This window comes from Gallinula chloropus, assembly GCF_964237585.1.
Source record: "Gallinula chloropus genome assembly, chromosome: 12".
NCBI classification, from domain to species: domain Eukaryota; kingdom Metazoa; phylum Chordata; class Aves; order Gruiformes; family Rallidae; genus Gallinula; species Gallinula chloropus.
Genome location: NC_140097.1, coordinates 14,142,547 through 14,169,872, shown reverse-complemented (window position 1 = coordinate 14,169,872; position 27,326 = coordinate 14,142,547). Strand labels below are relative to the sequence as shown.

At 41.0% G+C, this 27,326-nt stretch overlaps 1 protein-coding gene across 1 annotated transcript in view; it reads right to left on the bottom strand.

Annotated features, from left to right (window-relative positions):
• LOC311196034 (netrin-4-like) overlaps nt 1-27,326 on the bottom strand; it is a gene marked incomplete at both ends in the record, with an annotated part of 45,154 nt that overhangs the window by 7,702 nt on the left and 10,126 nt on the right. Inside the window, 3 exons of the mRNA XM_084269527.1 lie at nt 4,759-4,947; nt 5,462-5,588; nt 19,377-19,640. Coding sequence (XP_084125653.1) covers nt 4,759-4,947; nt 5,462-5,588; nt 19,377-19,640 — 580 coding nt within the window. The remainder of the gene's footprint in view (nt 1-4,758; nt 4,948-5,461; nt 5,589-19,376; nt 19,641-27,326) is intronic.

The following is a 27,326-nucleotide window of genomic DNA, read 5'->3' as shown; positions in this document are numbered from 1 at the left end:
CCCAGTTGTGTATCTAAGGTAACTCCCAAAATAAGAGCCCACATGTCACATGCTAAAGGGGCAGCTGTTGATGACTGGGTTTTATCTGTTTAATAGTACCACAGATTTGCAGATAAACCTCACAATTAAAGAAACATAAAAGCAAGTTTCCAAAGCCTCACCCTGTTCCATTTCCCAATATTTGACAACACAGCATCTTTCCCTGCTGATTTTTGCTTCTTTTCTCTTGGCAAACCCTATTTTCTCTCCATCCGCCTGCCTGTCTAACAAAACACCAGCCGACATGACAATGGCCTTGTTTGTCAAAGGCATCGTCAATTCTGTTAGGGCCGGTGTACAGACAGTTCTGGCTCAGAGATGGCTGGTTTATTTGGGTTCTCCTCTTGACAGCAGGGCAATGAAAAACTTCATCACAGTACTTTAGAATTGGCTAACGGTCACAAAGTACCACAAAGCATCCTCTTGCCTTTTAATCTCACTCCTATGCTAAGTTTGTTTTGTCAGAAGCTACTGTAAAAAGGAAGAGACAAGGAATAATGAAAAATGAATAATTCATACAGCAGTCTCCACTCAAGTCCTCAATAAATCTGTCTGCCCTCAGCACAGCTGTCTTTCCCATGTAATTAGACACAGATGTAAAATATAATATTGGTTGTAACATTATGGTCCCAACTTAAAGGAAAATAACAAGTCCTCCAAATAATTCAGTGGCCTTTGAGGAATCTCGCTTTAAACTTGTGTCTAGTAACGCTGCATAAGATAGAGCTCTAAGCAGACTCTGGCTATCTGATGAAAAACAGGCAAAATGAAAAATGAAACAAAGCCTTTTGAATCTGACATATATACATGTGCATCTTTGGAGCATATGACCAAATCAAGGCAATTTTTAAAGCATGTCAGATGTGGGGATTGACTCAGTCAATGATGTTTCTTAAATGAAGGAAGTAAGACAGACTGCTCTGTGTGTGGTCAGGGCTGATTAAGACAGACTTTGAACCAAGATGTGATCAGGCCTTTGTGATATTACAATTAAAAGTTCACTCCCTCTGCTCAGAAGTAAAAGGATGAGAGGCAGAGCTTTTCAGGGTGGGAGTGTGCATGTGCATCTGGGCACATTTTAATTTTCAACCCTTGTGCTTAGAGTTAAAAAAGCTTGTTTTCCTGGAGACCCTTTTTAATGGATCCACATGCCTGTATTATATTTTAAGCTAAGCAAAGGGGAGTACAAAAGATGGTGCCATTTCAGAAGGATCCCTTAAGCCTCCATATAAGCCACAGGAAAGAGCCAAGGATAGACGAGCTTTTCCAACCATTGGTTAGGAAACGATTAGGCTTCCGAGTCAAAGCTCCCATACATGTCTATATCCAAACTACTTAATCCTGTGTTGTCACCCCCAATAACAGGCAGGTGTGTGCCTTGCTCTGGGACTCTTTTTTTTATCCCTTTTTTTAAATATAGATCCAAACAGTGTCAAAACAAGGCTCTGCAGCCTGGCTTTCATTCATTCCCAGCTGCTAGGAAGAGGAAAAGCAAAAGGATAAGAACCAGGCTACCTCTGCAGACAAAAAGGAACAGCAGATTCACACTTTCATGTGAAATTTCAACAGACTTTTTTTCAAGAGAATGTCTCTGCAGTCTCACATTGGAGGGTCAGCAAAGGGTGGTTTGGATAGTGCCAGGACATCCAATTGTTATACAACTTTTTTCTCCTAGCAGCGATTAAGAGAGAATGCTGTTCGTTATTATGACTAATGCTTAAAGACTCTTTCTGGGCCTGGGCAGTGTCCTGTTAACTTTCTGGGAGCCTGAGGGGGATGTCACAGCTGAACCTAGACTTTGCTCTGGATGGCAGAGCACTCTTCAAGCGTGCTTTCTCAAAGGGATTAGCACAGCATTTCATTCAGCTTTTTCATCAGATTTCCTTTCCCAGCTCAGTATCTACTGTACACAAGGGTCAAGTTCTGATCTCCCATTGAGGGTTTTTTCCCCCTCCTCTGAGTTCAAAATAGGAGGCTGAGGACCAGGTTGCTCTCACCAGAATGATCCTTTCAGTCTGCTGTTTGTAGTTTATTACTGCTTTACAGCACTTGCCCAGTGTGGGGGGTTTTCATTTAGTGTTACCAGTCTGACACTGTTTGCATGTTTTTCTCAAAGTGAGATGATGCCTTGGAATTTGTACATTTAAATCCTTACAAACATGCTGATCCAACAGTGGCAGCTCTTCAATTTATGATCAGCAGCCTGAGGGTATGAAAGAAATGTACCTGGTGGTCTAATTGTCTAATTTCTTACATATTAGCAGTGCTCAAAATACTAATTGTTTTTCACTGAGTAACTAGAGCTGGTTTTAGGGTTGCATGACCTGAACAGTTTACTCAAACCACACCAGGTTAAGTTTAATAGCAGTGCAAGTTTTGCAGTCTGAAGGATGGAGAAAAGGGCCTCGATCTTAATATCTCTCACGAAGCCTTTCAGTTTAGTATCAGCTCCAGGCAAAAAGAGCTGATGATGGTCTTGGAGGTGAAGTCTTCCCTCTATCAAACTGAGCCCATTCTAACCAAAACAACTCTTCCCATCTGCACTGGTGTTCCTGGTTTTGCTGCCACTGATAATAACCAAAGTACTGAAATGTTACCTGAAAGTTCTCTGCAGAGGTACAGCATAACATGAAGGCACTTAAACACTACCTGCAGACCACATGGGAAGTGTTTGAGGATCAGTTCTTTCATCATACAAAATACTACCCTGTTAAGGTGATTTGTCAAATGTCATCATGGAGCTTCTCACCTTAAATACATAAGACACAAGCTAACCACCCCCTTTTCCAGGTTTCTCTTAACTCTGTAGTTATATCTGCAGCATCCCCTCTGTTCCCATACAGGTACAAGCACAGGGCACACATCAGTCTGCTGTGAAAGCTGAGGCTCTCTGGAGTCAGCTGCAATTCCCTTTCCTTATATCTCAATATGGCAAACATTCATGTGTGTCTGTACACACTTGTGAAAGGTCCCACTGACGTGAATCAGAGATAAGGTCAGGCCTTACCTCTTTACAAGACTGCTGAATCAAACCTGCTAGATTCATCTCAACCAACAGAAACTCTAGCACAGGCTGGTGATCCAGAATACCTCTGAAGTCGAGGAAGAGAAATAGATACTCTCTAGAGGGCAGTTCAGCTATCCCACAGCTACATTAGACTGCAGTAAGTCACTCCCTAGAGGTCCCACTGTTTCTCCACTGACTGTATGGGACGCCTAGAAAAGACATACAACTTTCTGGTGGCTGAAGTGGGATGACTGCTATCTAGGCCTGAGCACGCAAGTTAGAGTGGAAACAATTGCATCTGGGGGCCTTCTGCTGGCAGCATGTTCCCAGGTGAAAAGAACATCATTGTGCTTGACTGGCACAGTAGGAATAAAGCTCTTTCAACAAGGTAAATTTCTGAACAGTTTTTCTTTTGCTATGCAGAGCGTTGGCAAGAGGTACTGAATGGCCTGTAACCAGACCAGACAAAAGAAGTGGAGGTAGAGTCAAGGTCTGATTTCATCCAGGCAGACTGTTCTAGGGTTTCCACACAGATAGGCTGTATTTTCAAACAACGATTTTTCCTCTTCATTGCTTTCCAGTGCTCCTTGACTTTCGCTGTTATCGAATGTCACTCATGATGTTGGTTACTACACCATCTCCCTGCTGTTAAATACAAGAGTTTCTAGGCAGATTCTTTCAGGTACTAGGAGACTGAGATTGGAAACTAATCTTCTGGTACAACAGTTTATTCTCATTACAATGTGTCACTGTAGCAAGTATGCTCAGAGTAGAAGAGAACTGGGAAGGGGCCACCATAAAAGACTATGGGATACACAGTGGGTTAGATAAACTCACCCCCAGCCCTTTCTGCTGATTAGTGTGCTGTGATGAATGCTGTGAAACTGTAAAGGGTGAAACATTGTGAAATTGAAAACAGTTGTGTGGAAGCAGTCTGTGCTGGCACTAAGATCTCCTGGAAAGAACACAAAAGAGCAGAAACATGGGACAGAATGTTTCTGGGGACAGAAAGTTTAAGCAGTGTCAGATGCCTAGCGAGAGGAGTGTTTGTAACCTGAGTGTTTAAGAGCAATCTTGATGAAATAGTCAGGAAAACTTCAAAAGCACATGATACCAATGGGCATGAGTATAGATGACAGGATGAAATTTTCTGTGCTGGCAACTGATGTCTGGGCTATGGGGAAGGAAAACTATCCAGAGTGGGAAAGGAAATTATGCATATTCCTGAAAATAACAACCTCCCAAATAAATGCTATTTGGGAGGTTGCTGCAGCCATTACAGCAACCTGTGCATACACCTCCTGCAGCCATTATTATATACATTTATGTGCACAGACATTGCACAATCACATGGAATTTAACAACTTCCAGACACAGTCTTGAAAAATGCACAAAAACCCAAAATGTGCTTCAAGAAAAAAGGAACTATATTAAATGCAAATACAAGAACACACCTTTCCCTTGAAGGCAGTGCATTTGGAGAACTGCAGCAGTATCACAGAAAAAAAAAGTGTGACACCAGGGACAGAAATAAGCACCAGAAAATCAGGAAGATGACCTTTGATGGGAAAACTGTAGGTTAGGAACACAATACAAAGAAAGGGTAGTAATACTCATGGGTTACTTCTATAGCAGCTGTTGATTGATTTATTTCTTTTAATGCTTATTCCACCATTCATTCGTCTTCAACACCCATAAGAACAGTCACTTACGTTTGCAGACCTCTGTAGAAGACATGGGTTTCCCTCTATCTCGATAATACCCTGGTTTGCATCTTTGACACCGATGTCCCTCTGTGTTATGCTTGCAATTGTCACAGACTCCACCACTGCGCTTTCCTGATGCCAGCCAAACACTCAGATCAAAGTGGCAGCTGTCAGCATGGTTGTGACAGCGACACTCTGGTGGGAAACAGGAGAATATATTTCAGGCTTATGTAATAGATATGGCAGTGCTATTCAGATGGTGTTATTTTCCTATGGTGAGTCATGGAAGAAATACTTAAATGTAACATTTCATTTGCCTGCAATCCCTGACTTTCATAAAAACTAAATTGCATCATAGAGTGAGAATCCCTGCAGGGTCTGAGAGTCTTGGGGTGGTTGTGAGCTGTGTGGTGTTCTTATAGTAAGAAAAACCAGTCTGATGTTATTGAAAGCTCTGCAGAAAACCCTGGAATGCTAAAACATGTGAGAGGACAGAGCTGCATGAAGAAGATTTCTGCTTTGTAAATTTGACTTCCCAAAAGGGTCAGCTGCAGTAAACAACACGCACACTGAAGTCTTCCATCAGTGGTCAGCAGTTTATCCCCAGTTTCTGTAATTACACATCAGTATAAATTGACAGAATTCTTTGTTAGGGAACTTAGCCTGCTACATCCTGGAAGCCTGGATCGGTAAACATCCTTCCACTTACTTCTGCATTCATTTGGTGCCCCTGTTTTTCCATCTCCTGGCTTCCAAGGCTGGTCATTGTAGAGCGGTGCACACTTCTCACAGTGATCCCCTGCTGTGTTGTGTCTGCACACGCATGTCCCATGGACCTGCCAGGGAAAGAGAACACGTTCAAATAGCTACAAGCAAGAACACAGTGGGATGACCAACAGCCTCATGAGGAGCTGGAGCTTCTCTGCACAACTCCCACACAGGCGCCTGGCTCTCTTAGGAAACCCACAGAGCCTGGAGCTGAACACGTGGCCTTATCTCTTTGTGTAGACACTAATGATGCAGATTTTTCCTCTTTCAGTTTAAATATGTGTGTCAACAATCTCCTTTTAACTCACTACTTGGCGATTTTACTACTACATTGATGAACAGCCTCTAGACCATTTAAACTAGGTAAGCTTACAGAAATTACTTTGCTTGCCAAGTTCAGGGCAAGAGCACGCACAGACCCTGAGCAGGCAGTTACCTGCAGGCAGTGTTAGATACACCCTTGGCTAGAAGAGTTGAACTAGCCTTTTGGAGTTGAGAGTTATAATTTACTAAGTTATAAATTTTTAGAAGAATAAGCAAGTAATCCTGAACCTCCTAGCACAGTTTACAACGTATAAAAATATGAAACCTGGAAAAATACCAACCAGCATACCCCCAGAAAAATAATCCAAACCACACATCCAGTGAGGAAAGCACTGATGTTTGAAGAGACTTAGGTACAGTAGGCACCAACCTGCCAACTCACACATGAATATGGAAGGAATAGGTTAGCAGAAGAGGTGCAGTAAAATTTTGGACCGTTTAACTAAGAGCACTGTAACCCCAGTTGGATAGGAAAATGTACCTGCAATGCTGCACTCGCTTTTGAACATCTTATTACCAGATAAAGGAGAAACTGGATTATGTTCAACAAAAAATGATCAAAAGCTGGCATGAATAATGGGACTGATACTCAAGCACTAAGCATATAAACCCACTTAAGCTAGGAAATAAGAGTTTGCAAAATATTGGGGGGGGTGGGGGGGTATGCACACAGTAATTTGGTGCACAAGATTCCATACTGTCAAGCTATATATAAAAAGTGCCTTACAGCAGGTTTTGGATTTGCGTTGTTTGGGGCTTTTTTTTCTGTTTGGGTTTTGGTTTTTTAATTAAGAGAAATGATTCCAGTATCTGCTTGCAATGCCTCAGAGAAAGGATTCCCCATATAAATTCTTCGAGGAAACCGGGAGAAAGAGAAGGGGAAAGGTGGGACTAGATGTCCTCAACTTCATTGCTGAAGACGCTGAGATCTGAAGATGCTAAGATCTGTAACTGCTGCTACAGCTCTTACCCCCTGCATGTTATAAAAAAGCAGAGGCTGAGATTTCATTTTGACTGTGGTGTGAATTGAATCTAATCCTTTAATCTCACCACTAATGTGCGTTATGTTTCTCCACAGTCTTTTCCTGAAAGTCAAACTCCCTTTTTGCAGTGCTCCCCTTCCCTCATCTCACATCACAGGTAGCTTGGGATCAAGAGAGAAATGTTCAAAAAAGCAGCTGCATGAATGCACTCCCCTGCCCCCAAACCCATCTCCCTGCAGCAATTTGCTCTCCACTCCCCCGGTTTCTAATCCTCTCAGAGCAGAGATGTCCTGTCGCTAGCAGAGGGGACAGGCTGCAGCTGATGCCATTGCCCCTCTATGGCCAGCTGGCAGATTTGCTGCTGCACAGAGCGGTTGGCTGCCTCCTCACGGAAGAGTGAGCACAGACTTCAGGGTATGCATTTCTGTCAGAGCTCAGCACCAGCAAATCTCAGGAGGATACAGCACGTAGCACATTATGGGATGCCTCTCCAGGCCCTTGGACAAGAGTGTCTTTCATGTTCAAAGCACTGAATAGGATCACAAATAACAAACACACAGTACTAATAAGCAACAGTGTCGAGCTTCTCCCTATTTGTGTTTAGCTCTTCAGGCTCTAAGTTCCCCTGTGAACACTGATTGCTTTTCAGAAGCCATAGAACAGAGGAAAGAACTGGGGACAGGAGAAGATAACACAAGACTGACCCAGAACTGTAGATTTTTAAGTTGCCAAACTTCAGACTATCTGAAGTTTACAGCTCTTGCCAAAATGGATCAAAACCAAAATCTGGGATCCACACTTAAAATGCTAGTGTATTTCAATGCCAAATTTCTAAGTTGGCCCTTTTGATTTTGTAGAAATATATCCAAAACCTGTGCATTCACCATTTTTAAACAACTGCATTAAAAAACCCTGACACTGTGCAGTTGGGAAATGGCAGGATTAAACCACACAGTTTTGATTTAGCCTTGAATGACACGATCAAATATTCACTATTCCACAGGACCCTGTGCTTACCATGCACAGCACAGATGGTGTGAGCACTTGTGAACAATTATTCAGAAAATAAACAGGAAAAACTCAGTGAGAAAAGAAGAGTCTGTTTTTTCTTTGGATGTAAGTAGAAGTACTAGTTCACTTGTTGCCTGCTGGTTTGTTGCAGACCCTAATTTGCAGAGACTATCTAGGAATGGCATGTTGCAAGTAGGACAGAGGCATAAAGGAGGCTTCCTGCCTGTGATCCCTGCTATTGAACAGTTTACCAAATACATGTGGAAAGATGACTGGCTTAGACAAAGGGTTGAAAAGCCAAGCAGCCAGCAAACAGGAGAGACACTGGGCAGGCAGAAGTAAACAGTGGAGCTGGCATGGGACATTTTTAGAAAGCATTGGGTCTGAGAAACATTTTTTTGTATATGTTTAAGAACAAGGAGACGAGAGAACAAGTGAGTGTTGGGGTAAAATAAGAAGAGAAAACAAGTTTGGCATGTGTTACCTGTGCATGGTTCTCATGGAAGTTTATTTTTCCACGGAGAGTAATCTCAGGCAGCATTCACAGTGAGAACTACTAAGGAGGAAAGTTCAACATTGCTTGTGGTGGCAAGCAAGTATAGAAAGGAGTTACACAGGAGAAGATAGCAGAGCCAAACAGCTTAACTAGAACACATGCACAAAACCTATTTCATGGAGGGCAGTTGCATTTCAAGTGGCAGTTGCAGAAAGACTGGTTAATGCAGGAGAAACTGAGCTGTGGAAGAGACCTGGTACACTTAAGCATGAGTTAAAATAAGGGTAGGTGAGGTGGCTGCAAGTAATAAGAGAAAAACAATTTGTTCTGTTAGAGAAGAAGAGATAGGAGCAGCAGTAGAGGCTGAAGTCCAGGAAGAAACAAGAATGAAACACAGGAAGCTGTCAGATAAACTAGGAAATGGGATATCTGCTTAGGGAAGGGAAAACATGAGACTCACACTCAATAAGGAGAGCAGGCATGTCCCTGGCTTGTTCTTCCCTGCTGAACTAAGTCCACATCTCCCTCACACAAGTTGGTCCAAAAATCCCAGAAGATTGGACTCTCTACCAAATGCAAGACCTCAGGATGCACTGAGAAAATAGAAAATACAGAATCAGGGGAACTACACTAATATTTTACTATGCCTTGGAAAACAGGGTCAAAGTTGCAAGGAAGACAACAATGATTAAGGGGACAATTATCAAGGAGCAGCAAAGACCAGTTTCTCACTAAAGGATGTAAAGCTATAAGCTGAGGGTTACCAGAGCACAGGCTTCACTCTGAGGGGGCACCATCCCAAGTATGGTAGGTAGAGGACAGAGCTGGTACCAGGGTCTATTGACAACCCCAAACACAGCAAGGGGATGGGCCAGCAAGAGACAGGGCCAGAAACAAGCCCACAACACGGGTCCTAAGTCAATTCAGGAAGCAGAATGATACTACAACACCCAGGAGGGGGAAGGTCCCCCAGGAGGGAAACTACCTACTGCATAAGCCAAAGGTCCACCCAGGAAGCCAGATTGGAGACATGAATACAGAGCCACATCTACAGCATGCCACAAATACAGACTGATAACCCAGGGCTGAGCTTAAATGGAGTCCCTGAGCCAATGGACAGAGGTGTAGGAATACCAGGTGGGGCTGGTCAGAGCCATTAAAGTCCTCTTAGTGCCCTCAGGACTCTGACAATAGTTACTTGGCAGTGGATTTGTGTTGTTGGAAGCTTTAGGATATCTGACTACTAGGAGACATCTGAAGAAAAAATACCCCAGCTTTCTAGATTTAGAGCTGGCAACTCAGATGGAGGAACCTTGGGAATAAGGTATGAGGAACAGAGCGTTACATAAGACTCATGCCATTAATTAGGAAACCTAGCCAGTTTTCAGCTAAAGCACAATTAGTTTATGACAGGGGTTTATATGAATGCATAGAAATAGATGCCCTGGCAGGCAGGCAGACTGTGTGGTCATATAAACCTCCCCATTTCATAAAACTAGGCTGAAGTGCTATGTATATAGCCTGTAATAGTTCGTATTCTTGCAGTCTTGCTTTCTGAGTGCATTCAGCCAGGGTTACTCATGTCACTGATGCATGCTATGAGCTTTGAAAGATAAAACTGTTTTGTTAAATACTGACATTCTGGCTGCATCAAGCTTCCAGTTTTCTTATCAGCTCCTGCAAAGGGTAGAAGTTTATATGCTGACATCCTTGTAGGTAAAGGACATTGTTAGTCCAGAAGAGGAACAAAAAACGTTATACTATACTCTCAGTCACCAGCATACTGACTTTAATGGCCAGTTGAAAACAAGCTCTGCTTTTCTGTTTTGGTATAGCAGCTATATTCTCAGGCTGGTGTTTCACAATATAAAGACTTTGAGGGCAATGTCTCAATTTGAGACATTTCTGCTATCCTTCCTACTTCTTTCCATGCTGTCACCTTCTGCATCATGCCCTGAATTATGTGTAAATTTGTCTGTGAAACAAAACCATGTTAAAAAAAGTTAAAGCTGACTTTTTTTTTCTTCCCTTTGGCACTAGTATTTTTAATCTGGATTAATTCCCTCATCTGCCTCACAGTACAGTCATGCTGTTCCAAGTCTGGTATTGCTGCCAAAGGCTTTGATTTGCACATCAACCACCTGAGCAGCTTTGAATTAGGACATAAAGGAGGTTATATGGATTTTAATGCCTGGGTGATCAGTTCCAGTCATTTAGCTTGACCTGCTACACTAAGCCATGAATTTTATCCAGTAGTTCTTCACTGGAGCTCAGTAACCTCTGGTTGATTTATAGAAAATAGTGTGGAACCATATCCTGCTTTTTATACAACAATTCCAAGAGATTGCATGATACTTATTCACCTTTGACTGCACAATGTTGTTTCACCTGAATTCTGATCTGCAGCTGAGCGAGTGAGTGGACATCTTCCGTCTGTGTCCCACAATTTTTTGATATTTCTAAAAACTCTGTCCAGTTTTGTATAATACCTGAAGCCTCTTACTTTCTTTCACCTTTTATCCTTTCAGTAAATGTTGTGGTTGTTGCTCTTTTTCCTGGACTATTCTCAGTCTGTTTGGGGGCTTTTTTCCTAATGAATGAAGGTTAAATTTGGAAGTCTTCCAGAACAGAGCAACTGTTGCTGATTCGGAGAAAATGTTTGTCTTTGGGCTCTGTATTCACTTTGTAATGTTGCCAGAGAAATTTTGGATACAGCAGTTTGCAATGACATCAGAGGCTAGTCTCTTACCTGCTTTTAGTAAAATGATTATTTCTGTATCATTTTGAATAGTTAAATACAAAAGTGTCTCCTATCCTCCTTCATTTATCTTACAGTTCAAATGGGCTCTGTTGTCTCTCCAAATGAAGAGATACATACATGCAGATTTACAATAAATCCTTCAATAGCAGGAGGGCAGGTATGACTTTTAAGAGGCCAAATAAAAAATGTCTTTCAACTTCTTCAACTTTCTAAAGACCTAAAAGCATAGGTGGCTTGGGAGTGCAGATTACAGTGCCTGCTATGAGTAGTATGATGGTTCAAATTCCAGCTCTAATCAGAACTGAAAGCAAGCCGTTATTTTCCTATGTCACTTGCTGGTTTCTGGGGAAAGGTCTAACAAGTGCATATGTCTAGAAACTAGTACACATATGGATGTTTTCTGAGGGAAACGAATTTCTGGCTCATTCTTGGTCACTTTGGTAAATTAAGTCTGAGGGAGCTTGGCAGGGATATGTAGAGCTGGGACACTTGTGGCAAGGCCACCTGCGCCCATACAGGTTCTGATCTCTATGGCAGTGAGTGAATGAGCTGCCACTGGCTCAAAGGACACTAAATAGGTAACAGTGAAGAAAAATCAGTGGATAGCCTTTAGTCAAATATTCAGACTGGCATCACTAAGCCCCCTTTTGAACCGTGACAAAAGGGCAGGATAAATAGCCCGGAAGAGGTACAAAATTCGTGTCTCGTGTGAGGGAATAGAACTCAGCCTGTGACAGTTTCAAGACACAACTCCATCCTCTGCCTGAATTCACATCCATCAGGCTTTACACATGTCTGGCTGTGCCTTCGCCCACATTGTCACCCCGCTTTCTTATCATTTAGGGTAAGCTCTCTTAGCTTATTTTTCTTTACAGTGCCAACAGCTCCATTACTGATCCCTAACAAACTACACACAAGCAACGGCTGTCATGCTGAAATGCAGCCCCTGAGTTGCAGAAGGTCACCAGCCCTTGGTGAGTGTCTGAAGAATGGAGGAAGGAGAAAGGGGAAGAAGACTCAGTATTTTAACAGGTGAATGCTTGAATCACAGCATAACTAGTAAATACTACTGTCCAAATCTCCTGAAAGTGAATGGCATGAGTGGGTTTGGTCGTGTTCAAGGTTTTGCTCATGATGCCACTGAACAGTCTGGCCTGACTGACAAAGTTTGCTGTAAAAAGACCCAGATTTGGTTTTTGGGGCAGGAAGAAATGGGAGAAGCTTTACATTCTGATATATGGACAAGGATTTGTGGATTTACAGGTCAGGCATGATGGGCTAGCACACTGGACAGTTCAGAGAAGTTTGGATGTGACCTGTTCATTCAACAGGATAAATAATTGTGTCATTCACTTTGTAGTGTCTGGTGAACTCCAGCAACTGTCTTGACTTAGCTGGGTTTCTACTGGCTATTCTGCAGTGACTGTAGGTGTGTGTGATTGAAAGTCCAATCCCAAAGTGCGTCTGTGAGCTCTTCGCTGAATTTCTACCCCTGTATTGAGTGGAGTTGGCAGCATCCATCGATCCCATTCAAGTGAAATTATGATGAGTAATGGAATAGAGGAAGCCAAGAGAAAAATAGTTTTCTGCATTTTCTCTGCAGATGGCTGCAACTTGGAGAGAGGGGGAAGGTATAAATCAGGACCAGCCAGATTTATAGGGAATCTGGGAAGGGAGAAAAAGGGGAAGAAAGTCCATGATATAGCAAAAAACTTGTGCACAGCAAGGAAAGGATTCTAAATGCTTAAATAGTGCAAAGCTAATATCCAGGACCCTTCCAGCACAGTGAATGAACGAAAGCAAGAAAATCTATGTAGAATTTTATATCTTTTGCATTGTGAATATAGAATTTGTTTATAATCCTGTGCAAAATTTCTTCACATTTTGTGTGCACCTGCTGCCAAAGCATTAAAATGCAAACTCCAAGGTACAACACTAGAAAGATTTGCTTAAATTACAGGGACACTTATTGGGTATGAGTGAACTGGCTGAAAGGCTTTGAAAAGCCTTGGTAAAAGGCTGAAAACTTTTGTTCTGGTAACATGGAGGTGATCTGAGGACAGAAATAACAGCTGTCTCTTCAGTCCCAAGGGAGCTTTAAAATACAAGGGCTTAATGTATGAGGCATAACACAGCCGATCTTATGGTAGTCACATCACAGCCACTTCCTAGTGTGGTGGCTCTAAGGGCAGCATGTTGGCCAGTGCAGGTAGATAAGGCTGAAAAGCAGCACAAAAGTTCTTCTGCTCTTGCCTGCACTTCAGTGGGTAGCACTGAGTACAGCAGGTGGACAAAACCTTCTTCTGAACCACCTAGAAATGGTCCCTGGAAACTTTTTCGACCTAGTATTACCTGAATCTTACCTGTAAGTCAACTCAGAACTGGGTGAACTATTGCTTACATGTGTCCCTGCTTTCCAGCTGAAATAGCTGATTCTGTTGGGAGGGGAGGACAAGCTTGTTAAAGTTTGAGTCTAGCATTGAAGAGCCAGAAAAACTGGAGATATTCACAAAAACTATGGAGAAGAACCCAGATTACAGAGCCTAAATCTATACAGAACAGGACTGATACCTTTAAGATCTTTTCATCGGGATTACTACTTTAGGCTTTGTGCAATTCTAGGAAGATACCTAGTGTAGTATCTGAGTTGAAATTATAAGAGACTTTATCAGAATTAATACATTTTTTGAAAGGTAATACCACAGACACCAACCCAGAGGTTGAATTTGGAGGATACAATATATCTAAAGTAAAGGGGCAGCTATGTACCATGTTTTCACTTGGATTCAAATTTTTAACAACTCAGAAGAACAGAGATGTTGATTTTTGGGTTGGCCAAGAATCAACTCCTGGCAATAATGGAGGAATTACTGTAATGTGCCAGTCTTCCTCACAGTCTGAAGCAGAAAGAGAAGCATAGGATGTATAGGAAAGCTCCTTTTTAGATTTATTTAAGTCTTCAATTATGGTTTCTGGTGACTTTTGTGACAATGTGATAAAACAGCATCTTCTAGATGTGATCTACAAGACAAATCTGAATATCCATTTCGAACTGTTATCTAAGTAATTGAGAACTTAGCTGTCATTTAGAGCTACAGTTTTAAAGGCCATTTTTCCTCTAGGAAAACTAAGACTACCCCCTAAAATTAAAGACAGCCTTTTCATGATGCTCTCCTATCAGGTTCTTTGTCATCTCTGAGCAGAAATATCTGAAGCTTTCTCATCCACCTGCATGTTGTTCCCCCAAGGATTCCTGTGAAATGCTTTGGTCCACTGTGTGTAGCAAAGGTGTCAGCAACGCGACTTTCTTTTGATGTAGTCGATGTGACTTATGACTACATTTTCTCCATAATTTATATGTTCTTATTCTCTGTTTTCAGATCATTATGAGCAGAGCTTGAAGTCCATATTCAGTTTTAATTTTTGGAAAAAAAGCTCAGCACAGGGATCTGTTTCTAGAATTTATTCTGAAATAATAATGTTCTACAGGCTCTTGCAATTTTTATTTTTTTTTAACATTCCTGATGGTACTCAAACAGAACCTATGCTTTATGTTGCCAACTACAACAGAGAGCACCTCCTGCGTTTGAGTCCTGGACATCATACAGACTGGCATAGCTTGGATCAGATAATGTGAAAACTTAGCTGAGGATTATCAGTAGAACTGTACAAGATATTTGAAGAGGAGGTAATATTTGTAAGGGATACGACAGCCAAGTCACCTACAATATTGCTGTAGAAAAACAAGTTTTACCTTATGTAACCTCCATTATACCAAACAACGAATCTTACTTAAGACCAGATCCTCCTCCCTTTAAATAAGTGGAAAACTTTCTGTTTGCTTCATTGTGGAGGATCAGACCCACGGGGAGTCTAGTTTGTCTCTGTAAACAGGATAAAAAAGCAAAAGAAACATCCGAGGTGATTTGTAAGAATTTCCTGGCAGTGTAGGTACCAATAATTCACAACTTAAAAACCCTTAATGTTTTATACAAAAACATTTTAATCAACATTCACTTTCCTCCATCCATACTTACTTCTCAGGGACTAGAAAGAGAATTGTGAAATGCTTGGCAAACTGGAAGGACTCTGGTGTAGATTCTGTGTTCTGACTATGTGTGCTTTCTGCTTCGTAAACTTTGTTCTGGGAGCACCCTTGGACTCAGCCAAAATGTGTCATCAAAGCAGATCCTGAACCTGGCAGCTTGTATTAGCTTTGTTGGAGCTTAATAAAGAATTAATTTACTGTAGATCAACACGTAACTTTCTGCATCCTGCAACAGCAGTCCCTGGGACAGAATTATGTTCCATTGCATGCAGTGGTAGAGGAAGATGTATTCAGGTGGCCAGGTCCTGGCAGTTGTTTCCCTTGTAAAGGCATATTAATGCTCTCCAGTCAAAAGAAAATGTTTTTCTAGTTTCTATGGCAAAACGTGATCTCAATAATTTTCCTCACTGGCAAAGAAACTACTTGTAAGAGTTGGAATAATATGAATAATATAGGCTGTGAAATTCATAAGGGAGAATTTTGTCCTTAGCTATCATAAGAAGCCATTTACGTTGGGTATGGAATTTTTATGTCTTTTTTGTTCTGAGGAAGGAAATAGAAAAGAAGAAAGCATCACTGTCAATAGCAACAAACCATAAATTCAAAATATGATTGTCCCTATGTATCTTGCCTATTGTTTACAGCTCCCATCTTAATTCCTTGAAGGCTTTCTCCTACTTGACATAATATTCTCAGTAGTTAATAAGAGAAGTGTGATCTAGATAAATTGTGTTGAGGTGGGTGCATGGCTTGTTAAAAAATAAAAAGCCCCATTGAAAGAGTAATTTTTACTGGTTTGCCACCAAAACAAGAAGTCAAAGGACATTTCTATTGGATCCTGTGGAATTCTACTTTGAACCTCGCTTTACTCAGTATTTTCACAAATTACTTATGACCAGAGACAATACACATGAAACTTCCTAGGATTTCAAATCATGAGGAATGCTGTACGCTTGGTCAGTTTTACAGTCTGAAGTTTTCTTCTAACCATTTGTTTCTACAATGTTGTGCTGTCTGTGACCTTACTTCTCACAGAAGTGCATTTCTTATGGGCACCCTCAGTGGAGAAACCAGAGGCTGAATGGGTTGTCATGACTGAACTAACAGATTGATCATTGGCAGATCATCTGGTAGTCATAGATTATCTAGTCCCTCCAAAATGGTGTTGATAAGCATTGGTTGAAAAGTCCCAAGAAATTCTTTGGGGAAAAAAAAATCTGAAGAAGGTTTTCTCCCTTATTTAGCCTCCATATCAGTCTAGCAGTGTAAGATGTATTGCAAATGAAAAAGATTTCTTTCAGAGGAAGAAGAGCAGACTTACAAGTTAGTACAATTAGATCTCTTCCAAGGCCTAAGTGCAGAATGATCTCAGGTTTGGGGTTTATCCCATGACAAACCATTACAGTTGTTTTCTACATGGACTTGCTTTTGATTTTGTTAACTGCAGAAAATAAATACACTGTAGGAGGACTCTGAACTCCTAAGGGACTGCAACTCCTATTACTTAAGCCTTTCTGTGGAGGTCTGTATTTTTCCATCATTTTATTTAATTACTAGACAGCAACCCAGGAAACATGAAGCTGCTCTGCCTTCATGCTGTGATATCAGTCACACTGGCCACATTAAAACTGTGTGTCTTGAGACTTGGTCTGCTCATATGTTCAGTAATTATATGTGGACAGTGGAATAAATCAGATAATTTCTGGATGTGCAGTGTTTGTTTCTAAGATCTCTTTTCCCCATCCTGTTTTAGAAAGTAGAGCACCTTCCTGTCTCTGCCAAGAAATTCCAAGATGACAAAAGATTTTTGTTGCAGTGTAGTTTGGCTGATATGAAATGTATCACTAGTGTTCATCACTCAGAAACAAAGACCTTTTCCTTCTGCATATAGGCAAGAAGATTATCATATTGTAAAATGCAAAGGTTTACACTTTATATAAAGTCCCTCATGCTAACTATGTAAACCAAATCCTGAGATCTGTACCTATGTGAACTCTCACTTCACCACTACAATATTGTCATCAGAAGTTATCAAATCAAATGTAGAAGAATCCAGGAACCTGGATCTTCCGGGAGTGGATTTTCATTTGAGAAAGAGCTAGGGTGTAATGACTAAACCACAGAAACAAGGAACAGAAGTATCATCATCATCTTCAGCCTAGTATGATCCAGGAGTAGAATTTTAAACTTTCATCAACTGGTTCCACAGTTCTCTGGATAGTAAAATAACCCCAAAAGTAAAGAAGGATACTGTTAAGTACCTTCCAATAGTATCTGCAGAATGAGGATCAACTGCTCTATCTGATCACCAGGGGAGAGGTCACAAGAAGGAATCACCTTAATTTGCAGCAGAGATGATTTAGGCAGGCACTAGAGGAGCTTTCAGAATGTCAAAATGGGACCTGCTACTGAGGGTTGCTGTTGGATCTCCTTCAGCAGAGGTTCTCAAATCTAGTTCCGCAGGCGTTCATGTTTTCGGTATGCTCCATCATACCTTTGTGTAAGGACTGATGGTCTTTTCCAGCCCTCTTCTAGGATTCTACAAGTATTTAAAGCTCTGGAATACTTTCTTCACTTTTCCCACTGCTTAGGCAAAGACTTGCTAATATCTGTGCCTGTGCACATGATACGATATATCCACCCTCTTGTCTCCAGGGATATGAGTCACTCATGAAGTGCATTTCACCAAAACTATTTCACCTTCTGCCCCATGATGTCATTGATGGCACAAAAAGATTCTATTCCTTTGAGACTAGTGGAGAGAAAAAAATCCAGTCACAGTTTACAATGGTTATGCCAGTAATATACACAATATTGTGTTTTCCTTTCCTGACGGGCAGAGTGTTTATTCTTCTACCAGCTGTATTCATTTAGCATGTTACTCATCTATTTGGTTTCACTATGTGTATATTTAACAGTTTGGAACAGGGAGGATGCACTCTTTAAACAGCTTTTCCCTGCATGGTTATGTATTGAGTCTGTATTTACAGTCAACGGCATCTGATAACATCACCTAGTGCCAGAAAATTGTAGCTAAATCTTAGATTTATACCACAGGTGGAACTGATTCAGAAATTATTTTCCAAATATTGTGAAACTCATGCAGTCCTAATTATCTTACAGTATCTACCTCTGGACCTAGGAAACTTGAAAGACAGACAATGAATACACATTCTAAAAGAAAGTAAACCAAAATGTCAAGTGTACCCCATCTAAAGGAACAGAAATTAGCTGAGGATGTATTTCTTGAGTCTATTATATCAAAGTTCACCCAGGAGTTCTAAGGGTTATTTTGTTTTTCAAAACCCATTATAGAGACGGAGAGCCTTCTGGAACCAGTGGAGCCATTAACTAGCTTAAAGTGGCTTGCATGCTGTCTGTGATGTATGCGCTTAGATGTACCTGGATATTTGGTTAGCAACATTTCCCTGTGACTGTTGGTATAGTTCTATATAGTACTTGCAGCAAAATCAAAGAGGAGACAGGAGTCATTCCCCCCCGCCCCTGAATCGCAGCTTCTGCGGATGCATACAAACCCGGCTCACACCCTCTGCACACCCAGGGTGCAGACGAACGACAGGGAGGGACTGCTCATAGTACTATAGAATAATCTTCCTACAAAGTTTGGCTTTTTCTTTTTTTTCAAATGTTCTAACTTATTTTAAGCTGAATAGGTAAATGAGAGGGGAGTGGAAATTATTTTATCATCCTGGACACAGCTGCCTATGTAGTGCAAGTAAAAAACCACAGAAGCCTGAAAAAATGAAAGCTGAAGCTTTAAGTATGACAGAACTGACTGTGTCTCCCAAACTCAGAAAATCTGAGATTCAGGATCTGATGCTGAAATTCTGGTTAGGACAGTCTTTGTATCAAAGATACTAGTTTGGTTCTGTGCAGGTATATAGGTAGGAGATTTCATTCGCTATATTTGGAGTTGGATCTCTGTTCCAAATATAAAGCCCCTTCATAGTTTGAAGGTATTTTGGGGTCCTGAGTTTTTAGAAGGACCCATCTCTAGCAATACAATGAATACCCATGGAACTGCAGCAAGGGAAAACTTTTCCAAGAGAGCTTTAGATTTCACTAAGGTGGATTGACAGTGCTGCCCTTTTTTAGACAGTCTTTAGGAGGCTTGGACAGGATCATACACAAAATGTATGGTTAGGCTGAGAGAGCACAAGCAGGTAACAAGTCTATTTGGTGAACATCTACTGTGAATGTTAGTGAACTCACCACGTTCTCCATGACTCCTGTCCTGTTGGCAAGCTCACATTCCTCTGCATGCCCATTGCAAAAGCAGCTTCCCCGTATGATCAGGTCATAAATAGCATAGTGGGCAAATCTCTGAGGTTTCTCTACCAATCCTGAACCGTGGCATGGACACTCCTGTCTTTTTAACAAAAGAAGGCGGAGGTTGGTGAGTTTCAGGAGATCTTGAGCCTCAGGACTATAGGGGTCTTCGATCTTGTTAGCTGGACTTAAGGCACGATAAATCACCTGAAAGACAGAAGATACCCGTACAAGAATAGGTACAGGACTCTGCATATACAGAAAACATTCCAAAGCATTGTCTGGGAAAAAGCAATAGTTCCTATTTAGAAGACTCTGCACAAGCAGCTGTGGGGCTGTGACTAATCCCAGAACTTCACAGCTGAGTTAAAACAAGCTGGACAAGCCACAGCAAGTGACTGTGCACCTGCTTTCATCCCATCTCAGATGTGAGAAAGGGAACACCTTCGTTTAAACATCTTTCCCTGGGGTTACTGAGCCCAGTCACTTCTTGCAGTTCATCCAATACCTAATAACTTGTCAAGTGTTGGTTTCTTCCTTGTGTTTGTGAGCCAAGTGACAACAGGCCAAGGCTTATTGGCATAAATGCAGTATTAATGCCATCAAAATTTCTCAAAGCATTTTAGGAACCTGGCTTTAGCATGAGTTCTGGAGTCTGGTACACTAATGCACTGAGGGTATCTGTGAAAGGTGGAAACTGTGATCAGACTTTTGGCTTGGTCACTTAACTATGTGCTAGAAAACACAGCTTGGTTTAGGGTGAGTAAGCATTGGGAGAACCTTGTCTTCAAAAAAAGTCAACTGATTTATTCATTTGGAGAACAAGCTACACTGCAGTGAGCTCATATGACCAAAGGTGCTTTGTGCCTGCTGGCTGGCTGTGGCTTGATACTCTTCTGTCACAGTTTTTATGCTGTTTGATAGTTCTCTGGAGCAGCTGTAGTTTGGTTTTGAGTATCACAGTTCTAATTTGGTGTTTAACACTGACTAAAGGGACATACTGTATTTTAGAACATGCACCGCTCTACCCTTCTCTATCTCTCAGGGTGTGTTTGTTTCTGTGGCTTTTGGGGAGAGGTTGACAGCAGACGTCTGCACCACAGTCCATGCCAGTGACTTAGATGAGTGGTTGCATTTGTTTCCAGACTTAGATGTTCTCTAGGGATACACTAACTCCAATTTAAGACCTTTTCTCTGCTGATGGAGTTTTTCTGTCATAGCAGAAGGACTTGCCCTCAGGGTTCTTTGGTCCTGTTTTAGAAGTGGTGACTAACTCAGAGGAATGAAAGCTTTGTTTCCATAGGGATTCCTTCTTTCTCTTGCTCTTTGCATTTTTCTTTATTTTTTTCTTTCTAGTGAACTGACCAATGTAAATACTTGCAGCATGTGAAATACTTCTGCTCCTTTTTGCTTACATGAGCCAGGTGTAAACTTCAGAAGAGAGCTTGTGGTACATCCTTGGAAGATAATTATGTTACATGTTGATGGCACATGGGGAGATAAACTCCTTTTAACAGAATCATCTGCCAGGCTTTGCACAGATCTACACCTGCCAGTACCCCAGTAGAGGCAGTGGCACATTTCCCACCTTTATGCAGCATTTTCTGTTTGGTTAACTCTGTTATTATTTTCTTTTAATTCCCTTGTCTTATACTATCAGCTACTTACAAAGCTGCAAACAGTCCTGTTTGGTGAGATCAGAGGTGCCCGGATCCTGTTTGGTGATCTCAGAGCTGTGGGCAGACTGCCCAGGCTGTGCAGTGCAGGTGTCTACATTCCCCTGACCAATGAAGCCATGACAATACACCCCAGGCCTTTCCACCCCAGTGTCTACATTCCCCCAGTCAATGGAACCATAAGCAAATGGTCCATTTGGTTTTGTCCAGGTGCCCAGCATTCCTCTTGTTGATGAATTTACAGGACAAAGACCAAATCTCTTCTGTCCAGTTCCCCTAATACAGGATGGTTTGATTTTTTAGTGGAAGCCAGTTTTATGAACCTTGTCTCCTGTCTCTTTCTTCCCAGTCCCTTGTGGACCACACAGAGCTGGAGTGGTTTCTCAGATTCCTGAGCATCTGGTTGTCTACAGATGCAAAAATCTTCCTCCCACGTGGACAGTTAATCTAAGACCAAGGCAGTGAATTTGACTGAATTTTCTGCAGTACCTGCTAAATTCAGAGATTTTAATCCAGTGTTGAAAACTAACTACTGGGATGCTAATCATTAAAAGTCTTTGTGAAACTGTTTTAAAGTCACAGAAAACAGAGGAACCAAGGGTAAAACACTCTGGTGACTGGTTTTTATAAGTCCTATTCTCACATTTAGTCTCTTGTCTATGGTTTCTCTAATAAATATGCTCAGTAAAAATGATATCTCCTTTCAGGATAGCTCTCCAGAGGATACCTAGCAGATCACTGGCTTGAGAACATAAATGCTAGAGGTACTACGCTCCAAGACAAGACATCTGAAAAAAGGTAATCAAAATGTCATTAGCTTCTGTAAGATCTGCACTGGTCCTTGCCAGTTACCTCCTTAAACAAGGCTGAGCAAGAGGCTTAATGTTTCTGTGCCCCAGAGATCCCAGGTGTGAATGGCTATGGATCTCCTCACAGGAGACAGAGAGGGGAAATGAATGAGGTGAAAAACAAGAGTTTTTACTGGGCCCCTCTGAAAAAGAATGACTAGACAGTGGCCAAAGTATTTCTTTTTACTCTCTGGGATTGTACTTCTTCTTGATAACAATAGTCTTGCATTGTGCTATGTTAACTGTGAAAAAAAATCTGGTGTACTGTATTGCACTGCTAGAAAGCTGGTTTGTTTACAGCCTAAGTTTAAAGAGATGGATTCATGTTCTGAGATCTCAAGTCAATTATCCATCCTCCCCATGTCTTAATTGGCATCCAGATAACACTGAGTTCTTCAGGCAAAATAGCAGCTGTTGGGTGCTCTTTTCTCAGCATAGGGCCATTTGCTTTCACGGAGCTGTATTGTTTCTTGTTTCTTTGCTTGACAGCTTGGAAAAAGGTTGGGTTCCCTGTGGTTTTATTGTTTTGCAAATATTTTCATTTCTGGCATTGCATCTCTTGAGGGAAGTTTCTTTGGCATTTTACATATCCCCTTAGAACTCTGAACAGTATTTGTGAGTAGAGATGTTAATAGCTTCGATGTCCCATGGGGGTTGTGGCATCCTTTTAAGAAAAACAAGTATTCCATTCCAGTTGAGGTACAAGAGTTTGCTTGTATGATTAATTCATAACACATTTCTGTCTGGAATAAGCTCAACAGTGAGACTGGATTTGTTTGTCCTTATGTCTCCCAAGGCAAGACTTGTTAAGTGTTAAAAGATCTGATTTAGGTGACATAACACTAGTGAAGTCTTTTGGGAGTGGCATTTCTGTATTCTTGGATTCAACCACTAAGGAATTAGCCTCCCTTGACTTTGTAAAAATCAAAGATATTGAGGACTTACTTGTACAAAGACATTTGGTATCAGCAGAGTAAAAACAGAGATGTTCTGCCACTGTAAGTAGGCTTAGGTGAGCTGCCTTTTGCACATAGGTAGCAGAGTTTTATTTGGTATTTAAATCAGTTTAGCAGCATCATTTCATATATGCATAAAACTGGAAAATGGAATTTTCCTGTATCTTCCTTTTTGGGGGACACATTCTCCTTGAATTTGGTGGTTAAGAACCTTGAGCACAAGGAAGACTACAAAAATGTATTCACCATCCCTTGGCTTATTTTAAATATTTGATTGGATGTTTTCTCTTACATTGAAGTGACAGTCATTACATCTTCCTTAACATACCTGTTGCCCTACTGTCAAGAGCGATATGTTACAAACTCTGAGTTACATTTATTAGTCTATTGTATGTATTGGGATGAACTTTTAAAACAATTCTTGTATGTCACCTTACATGCCCTGAATTATTTTTCCATAAATGCATAATTTACCTAAAAAACCCCAAAGTCAAACCACTAAATTTTTCTCTAATAAAAATACATTATTAAATTTTAAACTAATGTATTTGGGTTTACAGTTCCCTGAGGGAAAAAAATCCTAAATTAGGAGACAGATAGGTGGTGGTTATATATGTGCATTGATAATTTTATATGGTACAGGGAAGAATTTTATTTCTGTAAAAAAAGAAAAGATGTCATTGGGACCAAAATACAGAGTTGGAAATGCAACTATTTGCCCAAAGCCCCAGCACAACTTAAGCCTCATGCTGTTCTGGAATTCCAGTGAATTCAGTCTGTTGTATGTGTTGCTTACTTTTTTAAAAAATAGGATACAGGTCCTCAACTACTTCATGGAATGGGAAGAAGATTAGTAAATTTATGTCCATAATATTATCTGAGATTCCCTAAAGATGGATGTTCAATACATGCAATTTAAATAATAATGGGTAAAAGATGAGAGTTTGGCCATCCCAACCGTTTTCACATAAGTGTTTTGAAGATGAGATTAGAAATGGATCTAAGCATTAGTGGACTGCTAGAATCATAAGCTGTGAGAAGAGACACTCCATCTTTTTCCTGTGTTATTTCTTCCTTTCTTTTAATTCACAAGTTTTGCATTTCCAAAGCCTATGAAGCAGATTCCTTCTGGACAGATCACAGAATCACAGGGTGGTAGGGGTTGGAAGGGACCTCTAGAGATCACCTAGTCCAACAGATGTTTGACTTCTGCCTTTGAAAAAATATGAGTAATTTTTCATTTCCCAGAGACGCTGTGCAAAATTGCAGTTTTCCAGTATAGTAACGTAAAAGGTATGAAGAGAGAGTAATGATAAAGAAGTGACCTCTTATAATTAAGATGCAGGCTCTGAAAAGAGGTTCCCATGATGTTCACTGTAAAGCTATTTCTCATCTAATTTCTCTGTAGAAAATTAGAAGGCTCTGCAGACCTCTGTTGTTTTTTTGGTGTAAGAGACTGCTCTGAAATCTGCTGGTTGTTTCTCTAAACATCAGTGTGCAGATTTCATAATAGTACCATATACACAGCTGCAGAAGAAAAGCTGATGGTGGTTAAGTCTGCCAAGAGACACCCTAGAAATCTTTCTGCTTCCATTGGATAGGCTGGAAGTTGAGGGTATTCAGCACCTCTATAGTCTCAACCCGTTGTGGAAATACATCTAGATCCTGAGTTTCCCTTATAATCAGGAGCTGACACTGGAGCTGAATGCTGAGTAGGACATTCATGCTTATCTGCATATCTGCTATCAAGCGCATATTTGTCATTCTCATTTTCAAAAGTCCATCAGCTGCGCCTCAGAAAGATGGACACTACCCTGTCCTCTCCTGACCTTTCTAAGAGCAAGGAAGTCTGGAGAATGCTGTAAGTGTGCAAAGCTAAAAAATGTAACCACTGTTAGAGGAATAGTTCTGCTGTACACAAGCTGGCACAGGTTCACAGAGGGTGATGATGTTTTATCACCAATCAAGAGATCATCTTCATTCCAGAGACAGTGTCTCAGATTTTTGATTTCTTGCCATATATTTTGCTTCTCCATTCTTGATGCAGATAATTCTGTTTTCTTAACCTGATCTTCCAGCCAGTGTTAGTCAGAAAAGATGTGGACAAAACAAAGGTTCCCCCTTGCAAGCTCATAGCCTAAGGTCAAGGAATGAGTCAGAAATGGAGGGCAGTGCCAATGCATGGCCTCCTACAAAAGAAGATCCTTGTGCAGAGCAAGAATTTGGTATTACAAATCATCCTTAAACTATGTTGATCATGTTGCACACAATCAGGTTAATGAGATCAGAAATGTCTGTGTGCTTATACTAGGCCCATCAGAAGGAAGCTGCAATAAAAACTCTCATCAGTCCTAAATCCTCTTCATTAAGAGATTTTCATGTGAGTTGATTTTGTTGGTAAAAGAATAGTAAACAATTGTCTCAGAATTTTTCCTACCCAGTGGCAAATATCCTCTGATTTATTTGATGGAGCCACTTGACTAAAATGAATTCTTCCATCTTGTGCTGCACTAGTCTTTACTAAGAAGCAGCCTGTTTCCTATTTTGTGATACTTTTGGAGTATGGAGAAAGTCTAACTATTCTCTTACCTATTAGAAGGCCCACTCTGACAATTCATGGAATAGTGGTTTTAAATCAAGATCCACTGCTTTTCTGCCCTTCCAGAGAATAAAACTTTAAAGCCAGTATAGAATATGATAGTGTGTTAGCGAAATAACTGTGCATTTGATTTTTAAAAAATTTCTCTGATCTGGGTAAACTCAGCTACTGTCAAGACAGTGGCATCTTGAATTCAATCTGTGTTTTCCAAAACAGAAAGGGTCAGTGTCCCTTCAGTTTGAATTTGCTTTGAGGTTATTCCAGTAATCTAGTCAGTGTGGCATTAATATTAATGTTTGGTATTGCTGCCAATGTGGTGATGGGGAAAGGCTGCACAACAGGAGTTAGAGGCAGACAAATCTGAGGAGCTATGCAGACAAAACGTATTCCATAGGTTCAGGTTATCTGCAGATGTAAATCTCTGCATCTCTGTAGAAAGGCAAGGTTTGTATCTTCTGTCAAGCCAGGTAACGGAGTACAAAATCTAGACTATTGAGCACCAAAACCTTCAGCTTGCAGTCTGGATACAGGGAATGGACAAAATTCCTTCCATCCTACATTGCACCTCCTTACATGGAGATGGGAGAAAGTTTCCATGCTCCCACAGTGCAGTGTCCTTTTTCATTCTGAGGAATGATACTGGCATAAGGAGTTCTGTGATACAGACAGCCTGACTGGGAACTGGTGAGAGAACGAGACTCATTTCACTTTGCTGAATTGTCAGGCGAAGTTAAAACAACCCATCACTGTCAGTATCAACCACTGTCAACCAAGCTGTAGTCTCATGGGAGAGCATCCATTTCTTACAAGTGGAGCCACTTACACCTCTAGGTCTTGGCTGAATTCTTACACATGAACAGATTTAACTAACTGCACAGCCTCACCGTGACAGTGATGTGTGGACAACTGTAGAGCAAGCAAGTGTTCTTTTGCCTGGAGTCTGAAAATTATGGCAATGAATCTCTAAAATTCATAGCATTTTAGACAAGAATTGTTTCACTGCTGAAACTTGGGAAAAAAAAAGTCATGGCTACAACTCCACTAAGATTTTATAAAAAAGGTGTGAAGATAAATTGTGATATCTGCTGCAGAAAATGCAGAAGCAATGCTTAAAAAAAAAAACCTTACTGTGTCTTTTTGGCAAGTTCCTAATGTCTCTGAAGTGGCTCATTGCAAACCAGGTCAGAGTAGGACACATGGTGCCTTCCTGAAGTTCACTTGCCAGAGATGGGAATGCTGGATTGGTCTCGTCAGTTCAAATTCCCTTCAGAGTCAAACCCTTGAGCCCCTTAATTCTTCCTCCAGGGAAGCAGGGCCTGGCAGTGCTATCTGCTTGTTTACACTGCTGGTGTTAACTGCTTCCTCTCAACTTGCCTCTGCATTCTATCTCCTCTACAGTTCATATTAAATGAAATGCTGAACAGACAGCCCTAGTCATAACATTCGTGCACTTACCTTCACTAGTGACTAATCCCTCCTGGAATCCTTTCCGGCTGGAAGTCAGCATAACCCAAGCATCACACAACTTTGAGAGGCCAGACCTGATGGCTATTGTACAATTCACTGCAGTGCAGGACCCTGCCCTTGCATCTTATCTGCTAGGAATTCAACCTTGTGATGTGCTGAGCATGTTACTTTTCAGTGACCCCTCTGCCATATGAGATCAGGTCTTTAAGAAGCCACTGAAGCCTCAGTGGTGACCTCTTGAATTATTGATGTTACCACCTAATGAAGTATGTGTGTGTAGGATCCTTCTTTGTTTATCAAAAGGTTTGGCATGAATGCAGAAAAATAAAAGCCTGAGAAAAGACACC